At 37.3% G+C, this 22,575-nt stretch overlaps 1 protein-coding gene across 6 annotated transcripts in view; it reads left to right on the top strand.

Moving 5' to 3' along the window:
• Window positions 1-22,575, top strand: part of LOC129237110 (protein singed) — a 110,540-nt gene that overhangs the window by 51,658 nt on the left and 36,307 nt on the right. For 5 of the 6 annotated variants that reach the window (XR_008581742.1, XR_008581743.1, XM_054871541.1 and 2 more), the window contains one exon: window positions 18,608-18,898. Coding sequence is in view for 4 of the 6 variants with exons in the window: in XM_054871541.1 (XP_054727516.1) it covers window positions 18,694-18,898 (205 nt within the window). In the remaining 2 variants the exon portion in view is untranslated. Of the gene's footprint in view, window positions 1-6,585; window positions 6,605-18,607; window positions 18,899-22,575 lie in introns of those variants that run through there. The other variant, XM_054871543.1, reaches the window with a different exon arrangement.

Below are 22,575 nucleotides of genomic sequence, written 5' to 3'. Positions count from 1 at the left end.
CAACAATTTTAAGAAAAACACGATAGCAGCCTATGCGCCTCTATTCTGGTGGCTGAATTTTTCCTCCTTATATACTCAAGACAGCCTTATTTTACCCTCTTCTGGGGCGTGGAATACCACCGTTGACCCACAAGGGGATCATCCGTCGCCATTTTCATATGACCAAAGACCCTGGTGAAGTAGTACAACCTCGACTTTAAACATGTTAAAGGCGCTCAGAATAACATAGGAAAGAAGAAAGCTGGTCCTCATCCGCCTCCAACGACCATTTTCGCCCTCTGAGCTAACGCTAGACTTGCCGTTGGGCCCATCCATGCTTCTCTTTAGCTACAACTACACACTGCTGTCTGCTCTCGTAGAATACAATATCGCTCAACGCCCGTTGCATTGCACAGGGTGTGTCCGCGCTCCGTCCGTAAGTGCTTCTAGAAGGCAGAGAGTAGGATGCCTATATAATATGTCCTACGGGCGATTGAGGACAGGAAGAAGAGGAAGAATTGACATCAAATACTCATGCCATTATAAAAAACAAAAAAATTAGTTTTTTTGTAACGATAAATTCGACTGGTATGGCTGCCTGAAGTTACCAATATTAAGAAGCGATTGACATGATGTACCATATCAAGGTTGAAGGGTTCGAAAGAAGAAAAAAAGTGATTAGTAAAGAGTATACTTGTCGCTTTGTCATGAACTATCATGCCTAATATCCGAGAAAGAAAAGCATCAAAATGGCAGATTTGCAAATTTTGAAAGGTTTTTTTCTTAAATTAAAAAAAAGATTAAATATTATTTAATAATTATTACCGTAGTGCAGATTGTAAACATTTCAGCCTGATCGCGCCAATTCTGTTTCGAGAAAAACCCGTTTGAAGTTATAATGCAAGTTTTGAGTGTTTGAGGCGCTTACTTTGTTTCGCGTTTTCCAACCTGTACTCGATCTTTTTTTTATCAAAATAAGGTTTTCCGCTCCAATTTTAGAAATTTTTACTATAAGAATTTGTACATCTTCGAAAATCGATTTTTTAATTTTCTTTGGTATTAATTAATTATGTTTATTATTCAAAAGAATAAAAATAATAACAAAGGCCGTTAGGTGTTTGGCCGAGTTCCCTCTCCTTTTTGAGGCGTGCGTCTTGATGTTGTTCCGCAAACGGAATGACTTTATGGTTTTTTATGAGGAGCCTTTTATGGAAGAAATGCAATCAGAGGTTTACCATTGCCTGCCGAGGGGCGGCCGCTATTAGAAACAACTTTTTCTCTCATTTTACTGTTTCATGCATGAGGATTCGAACTCACGTAGTTCGAAACTACGGAGCATGAAATAAATGGTGACAATCTGAAGATTACTCTTACAGATAGTCTTAGCTCTAAAACTAAGAAGACATGAAGAAACAAGCAGTCGTTTGCCTTCAATTACTGAGTCAGTTGGCCTTTTGATTGAACAACACTCTGAAAAAATCTTAAGATTATTATATAGGGCATTATGTTGTAGCGAGTACAATTGGAAATGGTAGATTCCACGCATAGTATTATTTTTCAGTGGCCTATAATAAAATTTAGCTAGCATTGTTTCGACAGAACATTTTAACCCACTAACTTCTACCTGGTGGGTCTTTTTGACCCTCTTTCTAAAGAACTTGCATAAAAGTTAACTAAATAGAGCAGTTAGAAGGTTAAAATATTCCACAAGATATGAGCGGAAAATTTCACTAGTGGTCACTGAAGATAAAAACCTTCTACAGATTAAAATGAGCTAGGCAAGAAAGGTACTACTCTTCAACTGTTCAGTGATAGAGGCACCATTGGGTTATTTATGGATACGAGCAAATTAATAATTGAGAATAACATTACCCAAGAGGCCAATAGGGCATGAAGAGATTAAGGGGTTAGTCTACTTTGTCACTTTAAAATTTTTCAATTTTTTTTTTTTGCATAATTTGAAAGTATATATATCCAGAAATATTGTGTAAAAATTTTAAGAAAATCCGAGCACTCTAACTATTTTTTTTTTACCTGAACATCATTTCGTCTACCTGCGCGTATAGCGCGCATTAAAAACTTTAAACGCGTTTTTCTCAAAACAACGTTTTCAAAATCTAGCTCCACTGTATCTCAAAAACTAATCAACCGATTTTCATAAAATTTGGATCACCTATTCTAGACATAATTTGCACCAAATTGACGCTCGGGGGTTTTGAAATTTTAAATTTTTACTATATATTTTTTTTAAATATGCGAAAAAAAAAACCGTTCTATCAAAAATTTTCCATTTTTATCAGCCATTTTTTTTGTCTTCATTAAAACCTAATATCCGAGGGTCATTTTGTAGCCAGTATCTTACTGAATCTGAAACATTTTGATTTTTTTGTTTCAGACAAGCCGTTCTTGAGTTCTGATGGAGCTGCCTCACCAACCCATGTTTGAGACGTTACGCTTCACTGCTATTTTTTTACTAAAAATACTATAAAATTGAATAAAAAAAAATTTATTTCTGAATTTTTAGACTTTATTTAATAAATCAAACAAATTTTATATTACTATCATTTATAGTTTTCTCAAAAAAAAAATCACGAATATAGCCTTTTTTTCGAGTCTCCAAAGTAGACTGACCCTTTAAGACACAGGCCTAACAGCAGGTTACTATTGCCGCAAATAAACAAGAAAAAGACCAAGGAACTGCTTAGTCTCACAAAAGAGGATATTTCGAAGACCGTGGCTCGTATAACCGGTCATTGGCTATTTGGCAGGCATTCCTTGAGACTAGGAGTTTTTTCTCATGAATATTGTATAGGTTGTAGAGATGAGGAAGAGGAAGAAGCAGTTCAGCACTTCCTTCACTAAGGCTGGACCCTTAGCTAAAATCAGCGCAGGTGGTCTATGTAAATAATTTTTCAATTCTCTTACAGAACTGATTGGCGTGGTGATGGAGCCAATCCTGCCTTTCGTAAGAGCCACAAAATGGTTCCACGAAGAAAAATAAATGAGGTTCCCGTATCGCACAGTGGTATCACAACGGACCTGCAAGGTCTAAGTCCTCTTGAGACTAGCGTTTGCAAGAACTCTCTTTTGTAGGAAATTCTCAGCAGACTGGTGCTTGAAGCTTTAAGCTTTTGAGTTCGACGACAAGTCGTGGTCGCATAAAAAAATGATTGATTTAAAAAGAAAACTATATTTTGACCATACTGCATATCTAATTAAAACTTACTCGTATTTATCTGAACGCCACTGTATGCTTAGGTTCCGAATTCTATGCTATCTGTCCTAATGTCGTCAATGTCGTCGCTGACTAGTTGGTGTGCAACCTCGTAAAAATGATTGTTATTCTTCAGGGTTTTCTTTTTTTTTTAAATGGTGTGCACTACTCGCTACTTTTAAGGTCCTTTGCGTCATTCTACATGACCATGTTGTGTCATAAACAACAACAAGCGCACTGACGCTCCTCTAATTGTAACTTTGTTATCTACTTCTTATTAACTTGTTTTCTACTAATGTCCCTCGTATATTGGGTTTGCTTTAGATGGACTAATTTAATTGTTATAGTTTGCAATTGTGTGTCACATAAATTTCTGCTCATGCACTCATAACTTGCTCCACCCACCTGCCACTTGAAAAGTACGAACAATGGAAGTAGTATTGCCAGCTTTTTATTGCCACTATAAAATTGTGTGAATTAAAACCGCATTTTGTTGGAAAACCTTGAAGATGGGGATACGTGTAAGTATCTCTGGTCACATTACCGGCATCTTACCAAATTGGTCAGCCAAAGTGCATCGGCTGGCAAGCTTAAGCTTTAGCTTCAACTCTTCCATTTATGCATTTACGTAAGTATATACTTATGCACACATATACTCACATACGTATACGTATGTATGTATGTATTTATATATATGTGCTTATATTTTATGCAGGTATGTGTGTGTATCTATGTATATGGAACGACTAAAAAACAGCTAATAGCATCGTCTTCCATGCACACTTGCTTTCAGCAGTCGCAATAAGTATTTCTCGCATTCTCTTGCTTTCTGACAATGACAATTGTCTCTGTGTCTTAACTAATTAGTGTTACATTTTCTCTTTGTTTTATTTTACATTTTTCACTTTTTTATTTCTGCATTACAAATCATTTTTCGAGTTCTGTGTTGGTCTTTAATTATTGGCTACAGTTGCAGCAATGAGGAGCGCCTGTCGTTTGTTATGTTTTGTGATTAGAGGAGATACCATCGCTGTCAGATTTTTTTGTTTAATTGGCATATACACTCTGGCATATACCAACTTATGATATTACTTACAACAGCACATATTTCTAATAAATTTTTTACTACAATAGAATCTTCAAACAATTTGGTAAACTTAGATTCGATTTTCTGAGTTAAAGGCCTATATGTATATAATGAAATAATTTTTAAGTAATTTTTTTTCTTTAGTAGTAACATATAATATATTACTTCAGCACTAGTAGCTATAGATAAAGCGTAGAATAGGTTTTATCCCAACACCGGATTGTTCCGTAAGAGAGTCGAACTGGTATTTTCCTAACAACCTTGCTCTACTCCTAGCTAAGGCTGGACAATTTCGGAGGAACTTCAGTAGTATTCATGAAAAAATACTCCTAGCCTAAAAGAGTGCCTACCTAACAGCCAATGACCAGTGACACAAGCCACGACCTTCGAGATGTTCTCTGTTGTGAGGTTAAGCAATTTGTCACACCTCTGCTTATCTATTTGCGGCCAAATTAGGCTCATATAAGGCTGAACTTGAAGACGGTGCTAATATCATTTAGAGCTGCCAGGCATTCGTGAGCAACCTTTGATCTTAGTATTGCTGTCTCCATTGGCTATCTCCGCCTGGCTGTCCGAGAAGATATTAGTTGTATAGGGTTTTCCAAACAGAGATGTTATTTTGATATTCAAACAAAAATGCTATTTTTTAATATAAATGATCGGATGTTTATTTCATTATAAAGAGGAAGGTATGCCGTTAATAGTGGAAAACACATTTGGCAAATGACCACCACGACCCCGCTTACAGGACAATATCCTTTTCATGAAATTTTCCACAACTGAATTGCAAAGTGGCTGCCCTATGTCCTCGATAGCTTCACGAATTCCGTCTTTGAGGTCTTGAATCGACCCTGGTCCCACGGTCCGGAAACTTTTCCCGTAAAATATCAATGGTTTCGTTGCTTGTGTGTAACTTAGCATCGTCTTGTTGAAAATGAACGTTGTCGAGATCAATACCATCCAATTCCGACCATAAGAAATCATTAATAATCTCTCGATAGCGCAATCCATTCACCAATAACACCTATTATTGGAAAACCCTGTAGTTTTTGTTATGGCGTATGTGTTAAAGCACACAGTTACCTCCTTTATGGCAAGACTTCTGCCTGGTAGACGCTACAGGAGTCCGGAGGCTCGCACCCAATAATTCTAATCCTAATTCTTTTATAAAAACTTCGTAGCCTACTTTATTTTCTAGCTTGGATCCATCCGTGTAAAAGTTTATTTCCCTCTATGGTCTTTAAGTTTACCACTCTCTTCTTGACGGGATGTTAGTCTTGAAGAGCTTGTCGGAGGTGGGTTTAGGGAAAGAGTGGTAGATTTCTTGATTAAAACTACTTATGGTATGTAGTGTAGAAGCCATACTATAAAGACTAAGGGCTGAAGCGGCGCCATGTGTTTAGATTTAGAGCAGGAAACAGCTCGAGCGGTTTAATAGGGGTGGTCCTTAAAGCACCGGTAATGCATAAAAAACAGTTCTTTGGCCTTGTTCAGCTGTTTCATATGGTTTCGTATGGAAGACGGCTTTATTGTATCTAAAATTGTTTAATTCTTATTCCCTTTATCCTCAAACCAGTTTTGGATGAGATCGATCTACATCATGCAAGCCAGCCGTAGATGGGGTATAGAGCCAACCTCACTGAACACAATCTGGACCGACCTTTCACTAAAGCTATATGGTATATGTGGTATCATCACCTTACACTGTCTAAAACGTATGGTGTATGACCTCTATCGCAGTTGCAGAAACGAGGAGATCTAGAGCGTTGAACACTTCTTCTGCCGCTCTGTCTGAACTTGAGCCGAAATTAGTGATTTCACAATCAGAATCCAGGCCAAAGTGGACCTCCCTAAATGATCACGTAGAGTGGCAAACTCCGTAACTTAACCTAACCTGAAATTCCTTTCGTATTTAATTTGCTTTTAAATTTGCTAAAACATAATATGGAATAGATTTCAATTCGAGGACAGAACTTTTGAGCCAAAATTATCAATTCTTTTAATATTCTCCATAATTTCAATTTATATTTTGCATCCTCCATGAGTTGTATCACGAAAAAATTCCGTACCAGATAATTTACTTTTATTGGTTTTTTTTTTCGACGACAATTAGCTTTTGATTACAACGTCAGTGAGAATTTTTATTTAAAAGAAATTTTAGCCACGCTTCTTCTTAATCTCGGCGGATATGCTAAGTGGCGGAGAAACCAGACTCTTGTTGCGTGCCTTTAAAATCAATATTATGAGGATTCAGGACCTTTCGAGAGCACATCATATGATCCGCTTGTGAGACTGAACCAGAACCCGTCAACAAAGATGGCCAGGTAATTCGGTTGTCACTCTGGGAAATGTAAATCAAAAAGATTACCGTCTAAGACAGAATGGCTCTGCCGCCATAAAGACGTTTGCTGATATTTCGCTGGGCAGGTATAGGGTTATTCAAAACATCCGCTTGAACTTTTTGATATTTAGCTTTGCCGCACTACAAGAGTAAATTGATGGTCTTCCTAGCCTTACAGAGTCTACAATTCGTCGTTAAATTCATAAGTTTGGGACAACTGGATCGGTGGCCGTTGAAGCAATCCATATACGACAGAGGACACGCCAGATCGTTGGGGAAACAGTGTGCGAGAAACTCCAATAAAGTCAGCACAGAATAACTTTTTACTGCTAGACGTGGAAGGGAGTCATAACACTCTTTAATAAGTTTGGGTTTAAACGTTCAGTTTAAACCTTTAACGAGGTTTACGCTGGTACAAATTGTGTTTGCTAACAGCTTAGCTTCAAACTCGATGAATCATTTGTCCTCTGGGCTGGGGCGTTTGGCACCTTATTCAAATATGCCCACTCCAATTCGCCTATCCATCTTTGACCCGTCTGTGTACTACTCTGTGCATATCTGTAATATAATATAATAAAATAAATATGTAGGTATCGGTTCAAGTTTCCCGCTCGGTAGTTTGAACTTTGAACCTGCGGCCGAAGAAGATTTCCCTAACCACAAAGCCAGAACTCCTGCACCTTGTCAAGACATGGATCTTCCTAGTCGTTAATATATACCATGCGATTTTGCGATATATTCCACGCGCATGATGGTGACATATGAAATAAATCCAGAACAGTTGAAAATGAGTTGAAAGGAAATTACTTCAGAACCAGTAAAATCTCACTATTTATCATAAATCTTCCCGCAAAAGAGTGTTCAATATAGGGATTACAAGTCTCTTACGCTTCTATTAAATTCGACCTCGAAAATATCGAAAATCAACGCTTACCAAAAGACATTTTTCACACTTTTGAGTTTCCCTCAAACTGCGTGTACTGACAGTCCAACTGCATTTACAAGCTGCACTTTAAAGTAGTTTTATGATCTCACTATTTTACAAAAATCAATGAACTCCAATATTTGCCCGTGTCACTTTCTACTCCCAATCGTTTGCATCGCAGTTCCGCTGAAGCTTATCTGATCAACAAAGTATCTAAAACAAATGCATTGCAGCTTAGGTTCCCAAATGCTTTCGATTCATTGTAGACATCAAGATGTCTGTACGTATGCCTGGATGTGTGTAAATGAATGTGCTTAAGAAACAATGTGAATAGAACGCACAGTGACTAGGCATGGAAGTAATAATATACATGCGTGAATTCACTACTTCATTGTAATGCATTCATTTTAATTGCAAGTACATACATACATTTCTACAATTGTGCCGAAAATAATCGCAGCGCACTATATTGCAAGTTTTGACTATTTATTTAATTTCTTTTATATTGTAAAAATATACAATATATATAACTTAAAGTTTCAAATCGTGTACAGGGTGAGCCATCTTTTATGTTTGTATGTAAACGCTGAATAACTTTGCCAACTTATCGACTTGAACATACATGTTTTCGATACGTCAGTTCAGTACAATTTCAACCATGGATAGCTTTACACCGAAACAAAGCGCTGAAATAGTGGCGCTATACCTACATCGAAAATAGTCGTTCTATTGTTCTAACTCAACGCGCATATCGCAAAAATTATCGCGGCAAACAGGCACCGTCTGACAATACTATTCGTCGTTTGGTGTCGAACTTTTTTGAGCACCGTGCAATAGGAGATCGTCAACATGCCGTTCATCAACGACCAAGACGTTCCAATGAACTTGTTGGAGCAGTGAGAGAGAGCGTTGCTCAGGAGCCAACAGTGTCGTATCGTCGTCGCGCTCAGCATTTTGGCGTGAGTGAAACCACAATGCGGCGCATTTTAAAGGATGATTTAAATTTGTTTCTGTACAAATTGCAATTGACACAAAGAATATTGCCGACAGACTATTCACGTCGCTTGGAATACGGCCAATAAGTCGCTCGAATGGTTAACACTGAACCCAATTTTCGGAAGCAAATTTTAATGACTGACGAGGCACATTTTAACCTCTCTGGTAGCGTGTATAAACAAAATTGCCGCATTTGGGGAACTGAAAATCCACATGAGATCCATGAAACGCCATTGCATAAACGGAAATAACTGTTTGGGCCAGCATTTGCGCCAAAACCATCATTGGACCATATTTTTACCGAGAGAACGAAACGGTCGATGGAAACCGATATCGATGGATGGTGGCTCATTATGTCTGCCCGCAAATGCGTGAGAAAGGTTTAGACGGTTACTGGTTTCAACAAGACGGTGCGCCTTGCCAGTGTCAAAAAGAGAGGACATCAACTGGCCCTCAGATCACCTGACTTCTGAAAACAAATTTGAAATTTTGATGGATTTTTTTTGTAATATTTTACAAAGTTTAAACTATGTCTTTAATAAAAAAAAAACCAAATAAAAACAATTAAATAGTCAATACTTTGCCATATGTCACGCTGCTATTATTATGAACACAGGTGTATATATGTATGTATGTACACACATCAGTGTAATGCTCTTGCCAGCCTATCGCCAATTCGATAACCTCACGATAACTTTTCAAAGCGCTGACATGTTTGTATGTCTAGTCATACATATCGTGCTGTTGCTTATGACTTCTTGCTGTGGCTTCTGACTTCTCGCTGCTGTTTCTGTCTTCTCGCTGCTGCTCTCACTGCTGGTAGAGGAGGACTTGCAGGTATGGTAGTGTGCGTTGAAGATTACTTGCATATTCTTTATAGACAGTAACTTAATTGAATTATACGCTTGGCGTACATTTGAAGTTTACACGATCACCGATCACGTCGTTAATAGTTGCCCGCGTTGCGTATCACACACCTTAATACCTACCTACACACCTTCGTACTTTCGTACTTAGAAATTTATGCATTTGTCGGTGTGGTATTTGCTTTACATTTTATACGCTTTCCCTGCAATGGGTGCCAAAGTTTGTACATTTATACATACACATCCACAGTCACGGCAGCAATGTTAATGGATGGTGGTGGTGGCGGCGGTGTCTCGTTGATGCACTCACACCCGCACCACATATATTTAGAGCCGTAGAAATAGTCAGGACGCTTAAGTTATAAATGTTTTGCCATTAAAAATTATTTATTATTATCATTAATGAAAATTTTCGACAAAGTTTATTCACCGCGAATATTTTTTTTTATTTATCGCTATTTGTAATGCCACAAATATTGCATGGTCAGCTTGGAAAATATGTACGCTTGCTCTCACAATACAAAAATCTTGCAAGTGTGGTGCGGTGAGGTTGCTTTTATTATTTTTTTATTGCTTGAATCGCGTTTGAGATCGACTCTCTTGACTGAATTAAACCGTTTAATGTACTTAGATTTAAATCTTTTCTCGTAAAAATTGATTTTATTGTTTTCTTAAAGAAGTACTTAAACGCTAGTTTTTATAGCTTAAGAAGCTTAAGAAGTGCGGTTTGTATTTCTGGTCATTTGCTTTGCCAAGTGTGTGCAGTAATAATTACAATAATTTCTTCTTTTTTTTGTGTTGAGTTTGGGCGTGTTCCAAGTTATATTTGTTTTAGTTTTTGTTTTGTTGTTGTGCTATGAACTTTTGCTTTCGTTACGCATCTTTCCATATTGCAGTATTGCATGTTTCGTTTATTCTTCTACTTCATTTTGTTTTTTGATTTGATTTCTGCCGCTTTGTCTCGCCAATTTAACAGCCATTAACATTTATTATTCTTTGTCGCCTCACTTAGTATGCGAATCCACACCCAAATGGCATTACATTGGCCACTGACTTATAAGCAGGTATGTATGTAGATACATATTTGTATATGTATGTATGCATACACGTCATTCCTTATTGCTTTAGGTGCTACTGCACACACGTGCAAATTTCTGGTTCCTTTTTAATTTATTTTTGTTACCTGCGCTCACCTCTTGTTTTGTCAGTTTCATATGAAATCGTCGGCTTACTCTACGCTAATATTCATATATTTCATATATTATTATTATTGTACATATGAACAAGGATGAACTGTAGGAAGCCATGTCGCTCGGCCATTAAATTTAGCGTCTTCCATGCAAACAAATGCGCCGGAAATAAATCGCTTGTTTTCTTTTTTTTTTTTTTTGTTTTCATACAGTTGAATTTTGCTTCAGCTCAGCCAATCACAATTCAACTGTGCGTCTGTCCTATTAGTATTAAATTTAGGTGGTTCCACATAAGGTATTTCGCTGCTGATCACTAGAGTGTTATTAGTCTAAAATTTAGTCCTTCCTTCTGTCATTATGAGCATATAAAGATTTGTGGCATAATTTAGAAAACCTAAATGCGAATAGAAAACTTAAATCTGAATGTAAAATTGACTCTGACATGCTTAATTACAGTTTTACTAGCGTCTGCAAAAGCAGTTCAAAATTTTATTAGCCATTTTTATTTAAAAGCAGAGTTTCAATTTGATGGGGAATCGGAATCAGATGATTTGCTATCTGTCATGGGTATCAAGTCGAATGCCATTGGAGAGGATTGTAAATCTTTGAAATTTGTTAAACTTGTGCCACCATTTATGCTAGGTACTCTAACACACAAATTATTAATCGCTGCTTCCCAATTTCATATTCTCCAACTGAGTGTAGAAAGGCTGTCATTATTTCTGTAGCCAAAAATTGCAATGCTACTAGCTCTAGTGCCTATTCGTATATTCACTAATATTTCACCAGCCTTTTCAAAGTTTTGTGAGTCGCTGATGGCAAGGCAAATTTCATCATTTGTTAAGCAATATAATTTATTATCTACCACTGCCCTAAGCATAGCTACTCTACGGCTATAGTTTGACCTATGACTTCTTTGCCTTCTGGATTTCTCTGCGGTATTTTCTTCAGTAAATCATTACCTTTGTTGCTAAAAGTTTCAGCACTTTTTTGGATTTTCTGAAAAATCTATCAAGCTTCCTTTCAAGAAGAACTCAAAAGGAAGTGTTCAAAGCTGACTACGTCTTATTTTGTTGGCTCCGATGTGTCTTTGTTCCCCTTTGTTTAGTCTTTTCATGACTTACATATACATATATTCTCTGTGTGCAAATATTTCAGTGTCCATTGTTATGTTAATGATATTTAATTGTATTTGCCCAGTGGAATTGGTTTACCTGAGGGTTTTTGTTTCAAAATTATTAGCACCTGCCCGCAATTTCACAATGAGGCCGTGATAATTGTCTTGCCCTAAATGCGGCCAAGTCATATCTTCAAATAACAGTTTAGTAAAGAGTATTTCAAAACATGCGCCTGGATGTTGTTTCAAAATAAGAGGTGTAAAAATTTAGATTCTTTCAGCTTTCCGTATTGTTATTAAAAATACGGCTCCTCACAATTATATGTGAAAAATAACGTCATTTAAATGTACACCATTAGCATTTCTATAGGTAAAATCTGCCAAACAGTCGAATCATGAATATCTAATTGTTGAGAAAGCCGATATATCGATGTTGAAGGTTGCCCAGCAATACTTTTAACTACAGCAGCTATATTCTTAGCATAACGTCCAGTTGTTGGTCTGCCCGCCTATCTGCCTTTTTCTATCCACGAAAGAACCAGAACCCTCAACTTTTTTCACCTATCTTTGAAAATAATTTTTCGATATGTTCTTATAAATCGACCATTTTCACAATAGCATGGTAATGGTGATGGTTATACGGGTTAGGCTAAGGCCTTTATGCAATGCGACCAGAATGATCTATTGTGCGTCTCTAAGTGCTTAATTTTAATTATATTATTTAGTATTGGAAGGAATCGAACCAGCTCCTTAGGACAGAGCATTTGTAAGACTTCACCCTCTAGTAGGCGCGAGCTTGGGATTCTGTGTCCCCTGTGACCTAATGCTTCACAAATGGTGATTAAGTGTTCCATGGACTCCTCTTCATCATAGCAAAACCTGCATAAGCTAGTGCTTGATAGTCCTATTGTATTGAAGGGTTTCTTGCATTCAAATTGGCCTGTAATTTCTCCACAGAGTGATCTAAGGCCCTTTTTATCTAGGGTTAAAGCAGATTTTGTTCTGTTAGTATTGAAGTTCAGAGACTTTTTGGAGTGATTAAGGGCATTTGTGCCGCTTCCATATTCCCTAGTTTTTATTTGGATTTATTTTTGTTTTTGTTAAAGCCGAAAAATGGGGTTGGTCCATTAAAAAGCCCTTCCGCCCCTTCTTTGGCATAAAAGTCTGCCTTCTTGTTGCCTTCGTGCCACTCATGTCCATGGTACGTGATGAAGAGTCGCCAGTTTGTTGAATGCATTGTTGTGCTCTATAAGGATTTCTAAATTAAATGTAAAGATATTTAAGGCTCATAGGCTTCATAATAAGTTTCAATAATTTTAGCTCGTTTTCTATCGTGTAAAATTGTACATATGTCTTCTTGACAAATGTCAAATATGACTTAAAAACGGTACCGTCTAGAACTTAAAATGATAATACAGAACCCAAATATTTTCGGAACGAATTTTTTTGTATTAAATTCTAGTAGATCATTTAATAGCATTCATTTTTTGAATATCATATTCGGCATGTGTCCGCCGCGGCTACGAGTTCATACGAACAGTCAAATTTTTGATTTCTTTCTCCCTCAAAAATGCGGCGCAAACGATGGCCATTTGTTAATGTGAATCCTTGCGCGAGTTGCATTTTATACGCACGTGTTCCACGTGATCAAAGGACAAAGGCTAAAAAGTTGAGAACGGCGACGAATTGAAATTTTCGCGTCTTCTTCAACAATACGCTCTGTGAACATCGCGAACAGATTTATTATTATTTTTTTCTCCAAAGTAAATTTTCACAATTTGGAAGCGTTGTTCTGGCGTTAAACGATTGATGATGTCTTTTCCAACCTTATGAGCAGAAATGTCAACACATTTTGCTATTCTCAGCTGTCAAACCAAAGTTATCGATATCGATAGTTCTCATCCAGCTAAAAAAACAAACACCCGATACATGCATACTCATACACTTAAACTTACTATTATTATTTTCAAAATTGTTAGTTTTAAGTCTGCATTATATAAAAAATAATTGATTTGAATTTTGTTTTAAAATTGACTCACAAGTCTTGCAGATACAGCCTAATTTTTTTTAATAAATATTAATAAAATTATGATCATCTGCATATTGCGACTAGGTATGCATTAGTTGTGTTTTTAGTTGCCATTAATTGAGCAAGTGGTCTTGTTTATCCTGTTTAATGCATTCCGTAACTATTAATGTCAAGCTCTGTCCTTGCTTAGAGTAGAATTTCCTGATAGTAACTCTTTAGACTTTATTGCAGCTCTCGCTAAACTTGTTTATATGCACGTTGGTGTGTAAGTGGAGTAAAAGGCCAGCGAATCGTTGGTTTGCAGTGCATTATATGCACTGGAATAGAAGCATTCATTTAAACGTTTGAATTATCAAAATGCTGAAATTTAAAAATTTACACGCGCTTTTATATGAACACACCTTGAGTAATATTTATGTAATGCCACAGAGTTTTCTCCACGCATCGCTTAAATTTAAGCACTGAAATCCTCGCTTAAACTTACACAATTTGTGTAAACCACCTTTCATATAAATTTTGACAGCTGTTTTACGACTACCACAATTACAGTGGATCCTCCGCAAACCGCCTCCAGACGATTTCCTTAAAGGTAATTAGACAACAGGAGGCTCGGTTCGAGTTAAAATCCAACACTGATGGGGTAAATACTTTCGATGCTTCCTCCTCGAAAAAAAGGATAAGGTTATAGGTTTACATGGCTTACGAGACATTTAAGAGTTTAGATGAATACTTGTAATAAAGGGTGTTTTTTTAGAGGTTAGGTTTTCAAGTTGGCACTACTTTTTTCGTAGATGGTCTTTTTGACAGCTGTCACTTGATTTATGCTCAGTTTGGTTTGCCATTTCATAATGAATAGACTTACACCTGAACAACGTTTGCAAATCGTGCAAATTTATTACGAAAATAATGGTTCGGTTCGCACGACGCATCGAAGAAAATTTTGTTCAGCGATGAAGCTCACTTTTGGTTGAATGGGTATGTCAATAAGCAAAATTGTCGCATTTGGAGTGAACATAATCCACAAGACATTGCTGAGACGCCGTTACATCCTCAAAAAGTCACTGTTTGGTGTGCTCTATGGGCAGAGGGAATCATTGGTCCATATTTCTTTAAAAATGAAGCCGGCCATAATGTTACAGTCAATGGAGAGCGCTATAGAGCCATGATTAATGACTTTTTCGTGCCTGAATTGGACGATGCTGATGTGGACGACCTTTGGTTCCAACAAGACGGCGCTACATGCCATACAGCCAACGCAACAATCGATTTATTGAAGGAAACTTTTGGTGAGCGCATTATCTCGCGTCGTGGACCTGTGGCGTGGCCTCCAAGATCGTGCGATATAACACCGCTGGACTATTTCTTGTGGGGCTATGTGAAGTCGCTTGTCTACGCAGATAAGCCCGAGACGATTGACGTCTTGGAAGAGAATATTCGGCGCGTTATTGCTGACATACGGCCCCAATTGCTGCAAAAAGTGGTCGAAAATTGGGCCTCTCGGCTGGAATTTATTCGAGCCAGCCGCGGCGGCCACTTGCCCGAAATCATTTTTAAAACAGAATGGCAAACCCTTATCTTTATAATAAAGCTAAATTCTTGGCCATAACATTAAATTATATACGTTTTATTTCATCTTGAAATATTTTTGCAAAAGAAAATTTTTTTTTATTTTCACATCCAATAGTGAGGTATCGCACAAAGATTTTCCATTCTGATTTTTTTAGTAAACAGCGTATTTTTCTGAGAAAAAATGTATTCCAATTAGGTATAGAATTACCAAGTGCGGCCAAGTCTTCCTCTACTTAAACTTTCATTGGACTCATTCGTACTGTACAACTTAAGTGGAAGGTATTCAATCTATGTTGGGCATAAAATTATGAATGATTTAGTGACACTCGGGGTAAAATTTAATTTGATATAGCGAAATTTATTGGCTCACTGACCATAAACAATATCAGAAGAATGGTCACAATTTCTAGTATCGCATATTTATGGAAAACAGCAAATAGGAGGAGGAGGCGGAACTCGGTCAAACACACAAAAATTATAATAAATAAAATAATAAAAATTATAAGTTTGAAGTATTTCTGGTGTTACGGCATCGATTTACTCGCGAATATTAGTATTCAGAGAGACGAACATTTGAAGTTTATTAGTGCATAGTATACATTTTCTTTTAAATAGCTCCACCGGAAAATAAGCCATTACTGATGTATCGCGCAAGCGAGGAGGATAGTCGAAATGAGATGAGCCCTGTGCGGAGATGAACCACCGATGGAATATTTTCTCGAGTAAATTCATCGCCTTCTGGGCAGAACAGCTTGTTGTGCCATTCTGCCTAAAAAACTGGGTGATCATGGACTTATATAATTTGTTATTATTGTTGTAGCAGCAATAGAATACCCTGTATATATTTGTAAAGCTCTTCCCCATAGAGTTCATTGTTTCATCGCCTGGGATATAGATACGTGAATGCTTATCTGCAAAGTTCATATATCTTCCGTAGAACCTTACTCTCGAACGTTTCCGAAACTCACATAATATACTCGTACAAGTATTCTTACAGTGAAATTAAAAGCATATATGTACTGTTAGTTATTATCTTGAATGCACGCAGGAAATGTGGAATTCCCATCGACCCCACGGTGTCTCAATCCTTTTCTCGTTATATCATATTTAGAAAGAAGATGTGTTGAAGTTAGATATATTTTCCCCCGTAGCCGAATGGGTTGATGCTTGACTACCATTCGGATGTGTAGGAACTTCGGGCACGAAACATCAAATCTTTTTCTAATAGCAATTTAACCATGGATATTTACACGATAACACAACGCGTTAAAATTATTGAAACTTATTATGAAAATGGTAGATCTTTAAGAACAACATATCCAAAAATTCGTGATTCTTTTGGTGGAAATAATCGTCCGAATGGGTCGACAATTCAATGGATGGCAAAAAAAATTTAAGAAACTGGTTCTGTCGAGGATAGAAAAAGGCAGATAGGCGGGCAGACCAAGACGTTCTGTTCAGAATATTGCTGCTGTAGCTCAAAGTGTTGCTGAAAAACCTTTAACAACAAAATCGCGACTTTTTCAACAATTAGGCATTCATTAAATGACTGTTTGGCGGATTTTACCTGTTGACGTGCTAATGGTGTATATTTAAATGATGTAATTTTTCACATTTAATTATTAAGAGTCGTATTTTCAATAAGGATATTGCAACCTGAAGGCATCTAAAGTTGTACAAACCTTATTTTAAAACAACATCTAGGTGTGTCTTTTGAAAGAACTTTTAGTTAAAAGAATTTTTTTGACTGGTGTTTATGATAGAGGTTTTTGATGTACGCACTTGATAACTTGGCACCAATGCTTTCTGGGAATGATCTCTTGATATGCATAAAACTAATCTAAGTTGATTCGCACTTTAAACCGTATTCTCTTTGTCACGGTTCTGTCAGGATTTGTGAAAAAGTGTCTGATAACAGATCAGCTGATTCCATTTTTAGCCCTAATCTCTTGGTTACTGAATTTTTATTTTCGTAAGATACAAACTTTGCTCTTGCCACGGGAAATAAATCAATTGTTTTTTTTTGTTTTTTTTTTTTTTTCTTTTTCTTTTTTTTTAATTTTTTTTTTTAAATCAATAATGATAACAAAATGCATTATTATTACACTCATTTACATACAACGTAACTTAATTGTATTATTTTTCTGCTGAGCTTCATAACTGTAGCTTCAACTGCGCTTTAAGTCATGCCGACTGCATCCGGATTTCATTGTATGCAACTGTGATTATGATAAATTCTCACCTGACTCTTTTATTCATTACATGAATACATACATATGTATGTATGTACATTTGATTTCGATTTGTGCTTCATTTATTAATTTGCCATCAACGTGAAAATTCACTCCACCGCCTTTGACAATTAAATTATATTCGAATTGAAAGTATAAACGCATGGAGTGTAAGCGGAGTAGTTCAACGCGAATTTGTCGCGGCATCTGTGGCGTCACTGTCGCCTGGCTTCCTGTAGCATCGCCTTAGCTGCGGCCGGCCTTCATAGCCTAGCCAGGCGGCATAAAAAATTGATATGCGTATCTCCTGTGCGCACTGCCGCTGTGCTACCACGTTGCATGTTGCCTTTCTAAATTTAGCAGTACATTCTGCAAGCAAGCTGCACGTCAGTCAGCTCTCCATGTATTGCTCGACGTGTTGTTGTTTTATTTTTATATTTTATTGTGCAGTTTATGCGCCTATTTGTTTTATAAAAATGCAAAACGCATTCTGTGGAATAGCAGTGGCTGTTGCGCATCGCATATAAATTTGTAGGTATGTTTGTTAAATGCGAAGCAATTGCTTTAAAATGCGTAATTGACCAAATAAAGCCAAGCAAAGCAATGGCGAATGATGACTACGTCGCGAGGATCGAGGGATCGGTGTGAGCTTGGACGAATGCAATGGTTGCTTAGCTCAGTTGCCTGCCTCAAGTTGTCACTTGAAGACTCGTGCATGTCTACGACATATATTGTATAGCAACAGTAGAATTACGCTGGTTTTGTGTGCTCGCCAACGCCTTCCTCGTAACATTGATCATGACTGTCTCTTCATAGGCGCACCACACATTTGAACACTCGGGCACTTGCAATCGAGTATGCTAGTATTTATATTTATGTTTGAGCATTTTTATGGAATAGCTGGGATTATGATTGATGCATCTAAATATTCAAGCTATTATCTTTGGCAAAAATTGAGCAATTAATTAAGCCATACATTAGCAAACTAAGTACGTCAATGCGTTTACGTTCTTTTAAATTCTCCTAGTAATTACTTCTATTTTCTCGGTGTTTCTCATTGCAGGTACTTCAGCTAAATCCCGCATTTTCCAACACCTTGTAAGTTGCATTAAAGTCGTCATCATTGCTCCCCAACCAGTAAGCAGTACAATGAATGGCCAAAGCTATGAGCTGAACCATACGAACGGTGATATTATATCGCAAAATCAGCAAAAGGGCTGGTGGACAATTGGCCTGATTAATGGCGCACACAGGTATATGACGGCCGAAACTTTCGGTTTCAAGCTGAATGCGAATGGCGCCAGCCTGAAGAAGAAACAATTGTGGACATTGGAGCCATCGAATACCGGCGAAAGTAAGTAATTAGTATTTTAAGGAAAATCACTTTTATACCATGTTAGTCACTCACTTATGGTATACATACGGGAGTATGTGGAAAGAGAGAGACCATTGGTTGGTTTCGTTCAAAAATATCCTTTTTAATATGAAATTCGCGTCATTAGGACGCCAAAGTGCATGAAAGCTTTTATAGATTTTTTTTGCTAATTTTTTCTAGTTAAGTAAATGAATCTACAGCTATATTTGTATAGCAGCAAAACAAGTAATGCAAATAAATATTAATTTAATCCTTCGATATTCAGGGTGGTTCATATAGTGGTTATTTTTTAATCATATGTTATTTTAACAGTAACTCTCTTTCCCGCTGGAAATCTCGGCAGAAAGCCAGTACCGTATATCTGTGAAACCAAATGATTCGCTTTACGCTTGAAAAACTTTGGGGAAAAATTGCAAATTTATTACAAAAATCACTGTTTTGTAGCCTAAAACGTGCGTTTATTCAAAATAGGTTAAAATCATCTTTTCTGATGAAGCGCATTTTCACCTCGGCGGCTATGTTAGGCAAGTCTGGGGATCATAAAACGTGTACATGGTCACCGAGAAGCAAATGCATTCTCAGACAGTAACAGTTTGGTCCAAATTTTGGCGTTGTGGCATCGTTGGCTACGGTCAACGGCGAGTGCTACAGATTCGTGATAAACGATTTTTTATGGCCGGAAGTTGAAGACATGGACTTCAACGACCTTTGGCTCCAGCATGCTGATGTACCACTCCATACAGACCATGTCACAATCGATCTTTTTGCGAGCCAAGTTTTTAATCGTGTTATTAGCCAGTGCAGAGCTGTCAATTGGTCACCTTGGAGTTGCGATTAGACCCTGTTATTCGACTTTTTTTTGTGAGGCACCGTGATAGATCGATGTTATGTGAACAATATAACCGAATAATATAACGAAAAAATTTAATTGTTTAAAAAGAAATCACTTTATGCACCACCCTGTATGGAATATAATTGCATGGAATAAAAAGGAAATTTTTTGCACTTCGACTTTAAAATGGTTTGTGCCTCACAATACCTTATCCGAACTCAGTTACCTCAATTAACCAAAGATGGAGCGGGATTGGGCTGGATTGGGCTGAATGTGTATGGATTATAATACTTATAGGCCTTAGGGAGACTTAAGACATGCTTAAATCGCTTTAGACTCAATAAGGGCTCTGTAGGACCATAATGCGACAAATTTCTTCGTTAACATAACAGTCGAAATCAAATAACGCTTCATTACAAACCTATTTTCTATAAAACCTAAGTTTTGACAACACACAGCACTCACTTTTCACATTGAGACCGTTTCAGTAAATCCCGCTCCTAATCAATCCGATGTGGCGATTGAAATCCGCTGGAGGAAATGGCAATGGATCGGTCACACGCTGAGGAAGAGTCTCGACAACATCACCAAACAAGCTCTACGATGTGAAACCTTCCAACAGACAGGACGAAATGTAGGCAGACTGAAATGGGTGAGGTCTTTGAATAAGATTTGGAATGAACTTAGAGCCCTTGCACAATACCATGTTTGATGGCGAAGAGAAGCTGTCGACGCCTTATGCTCCAACAAGAAATTAGAGGGTCCTATATATATATATATAAATATTGCTACTCCTAGACTATTTTGTTTTACTTCCTTGTCAAAAAATTTAATGGTAAAAAATGCAACATTACAATTTAATGACGTTTTTAGTCGAAACATAGGGCGGATAAAAGTCAAATCGTCAACGATTGTCTATGTATATCCGAGGCTATTCTCCGTTTCTTAGGTAATCCTGTCTAACGGCAGGCTACCAATACTGCGTAACCCCAGTAAGGCCTATTGTAACACATTTACATAGCGAGCCGCTTACTGCAAGTACAGATCCACGGTTAAGACAGCATCTTACATGATGAATCAGACGTGAAAAAAGTTGTTTCTATCGAAGTTTACGTCTTCGACTTCTTTAGTTCACGGGAGATATTTCATTTCTCTCCTACCACCTGTATCTGGGAGATATTCCCCTATCCACCTCCTAAGAACGCACCCTCTAAGGATAACAGACTCCCCGAAGGTACTAGCTTGGAGGGGGCGTTTTAAACCACCCTCCACTTTCCCTACGTACCGCTTTCAGATTAGCATCTGCCTACTTCCCTGAAAGTGTAGATGATTGGAAAAAGGTCGAAGAGCTAAATGGGAGGTGGAAAGCCGGCGAAGGAGCTGAGATTTTTTCGAGGGAGGCACCGAAAAGTTGATCTCTCGCCTCACAAGCTACATCGAAAGGAATGTATGTATGTACACGAATGTAACTATTAATTTTGTGAAGTATTATACATTTTTTGAACGCTTCACAAATTGAGTGCGCTTAATTTCTGGACGTGCCTCGTCCCTTTGTGATGTAGTGAAACTTCAATACTTGACCTGTAAAAGTCTGCAAAGTCTAAAATAATAATAACCGGTAGGTGAACGGTGTGAGGTCTGCACTTATTCTCAGCACATGTTGTTGTTTTAGCTTAACATAAAAGTCGGGCATTGGCCATTAGTGTTAGTGCTATAAACAAGCTAATCGTGATAGACTGAAATCAATTTATCTGGCACCTGCTGTTACTGTAATTATTTTGCGAGTTCTCCTCATTTGTTTTGCAACTTTCACAAGAAATTGATTATTAAAGTGGTTTAATATCAGCTGATAACTAAAAAAAATTAAAAATCTTAAAAGCAAAAGCAATCCCAGGGTTACATTTTCATCGATTCCTCAGGCATATGGAAGTGAGCACGGCAGTTTCGCACCTGCCAATTGATGATCGCCACAATTTTCATAAATTGCAACAGTGTAAAGATATTTAATCGAATTTTTATGGAAGTTATATGCAGCATTGATGGACTCATATGCATGTGTGCGTATGTAAACAAATACTTAAATTTGTTTGTGTCGACGAATCTATGTTTATGCATATACCCCGTAGGGAATTCGCATATTTCCGAACTGATGCGATTCTTATGAATTTAAAACCCAAATTAGTTCACCATAACTCTTATTAGCTTCTTCTAAGTAAATTGTGAATTTTACAAGAGATGTCTTAGAAAGTATGAAAAGTTTCGAAAAAGTGTAAAATTTAACAAATCATTAACATAAGAAAACAAATAGATTAGGAACCCTGAAACCACCCGTCCTCGTAAAAAAGGGGTTGCTGCTGATACTATTTCTGTGTTCGCTATAGTAATGCACTAGTGATTTGTTTTAAGCGTAAAAATCCTTTCTTATCTGACGTCAAAAATGTCTACAAAAATGTTTGCGGGAAGTCATGCTTCGTTATTACCTTTTAAAGAACGTGTCGTATATTGATCAATATTTACGGTAATGACGCTCCTTCAAATGCACCTTCCAAAGTGGCAATTCCGACGTGATAAATATTCGAACATACTCAACACAACAATTATTGGATGAAAACGCATGTCGAACGCTCGATGATATGTCTAAAGAGTTGAATATTGACAGATCAATCGTCTGTAAACGTTTACATGCGATGGGAATGGTCCAGAAAGCAGGTATTTGGGTGCCACATCAATTGAAGGAGAGGAATATCGAGGGACGTTTGGTGACGTGTGAGATGCTTCTTGAACAGCAGAAAAGAAAAGGTTTTCTGCATCGCATCCTTACTGG

The sequence above is a fragment of the Anastrepha obliqua genome, chromosome 2 (assembly GCF_027943255.1).
Source record: "Anastrepha obliqua isolate idAnaObli1 chromosome 2, idAnaObli1_1.0, whole genome shotgun sequence".
Lineage (NCBI taxonomy): Eukaryota > Metazoa > Arthropoda > Insecta > Diptera > Tephritidae > Anastrepha > Anastrepha obliqua.
This window is presented reverse-complemented; position numbering and strand designations above follow the sequence as displayed.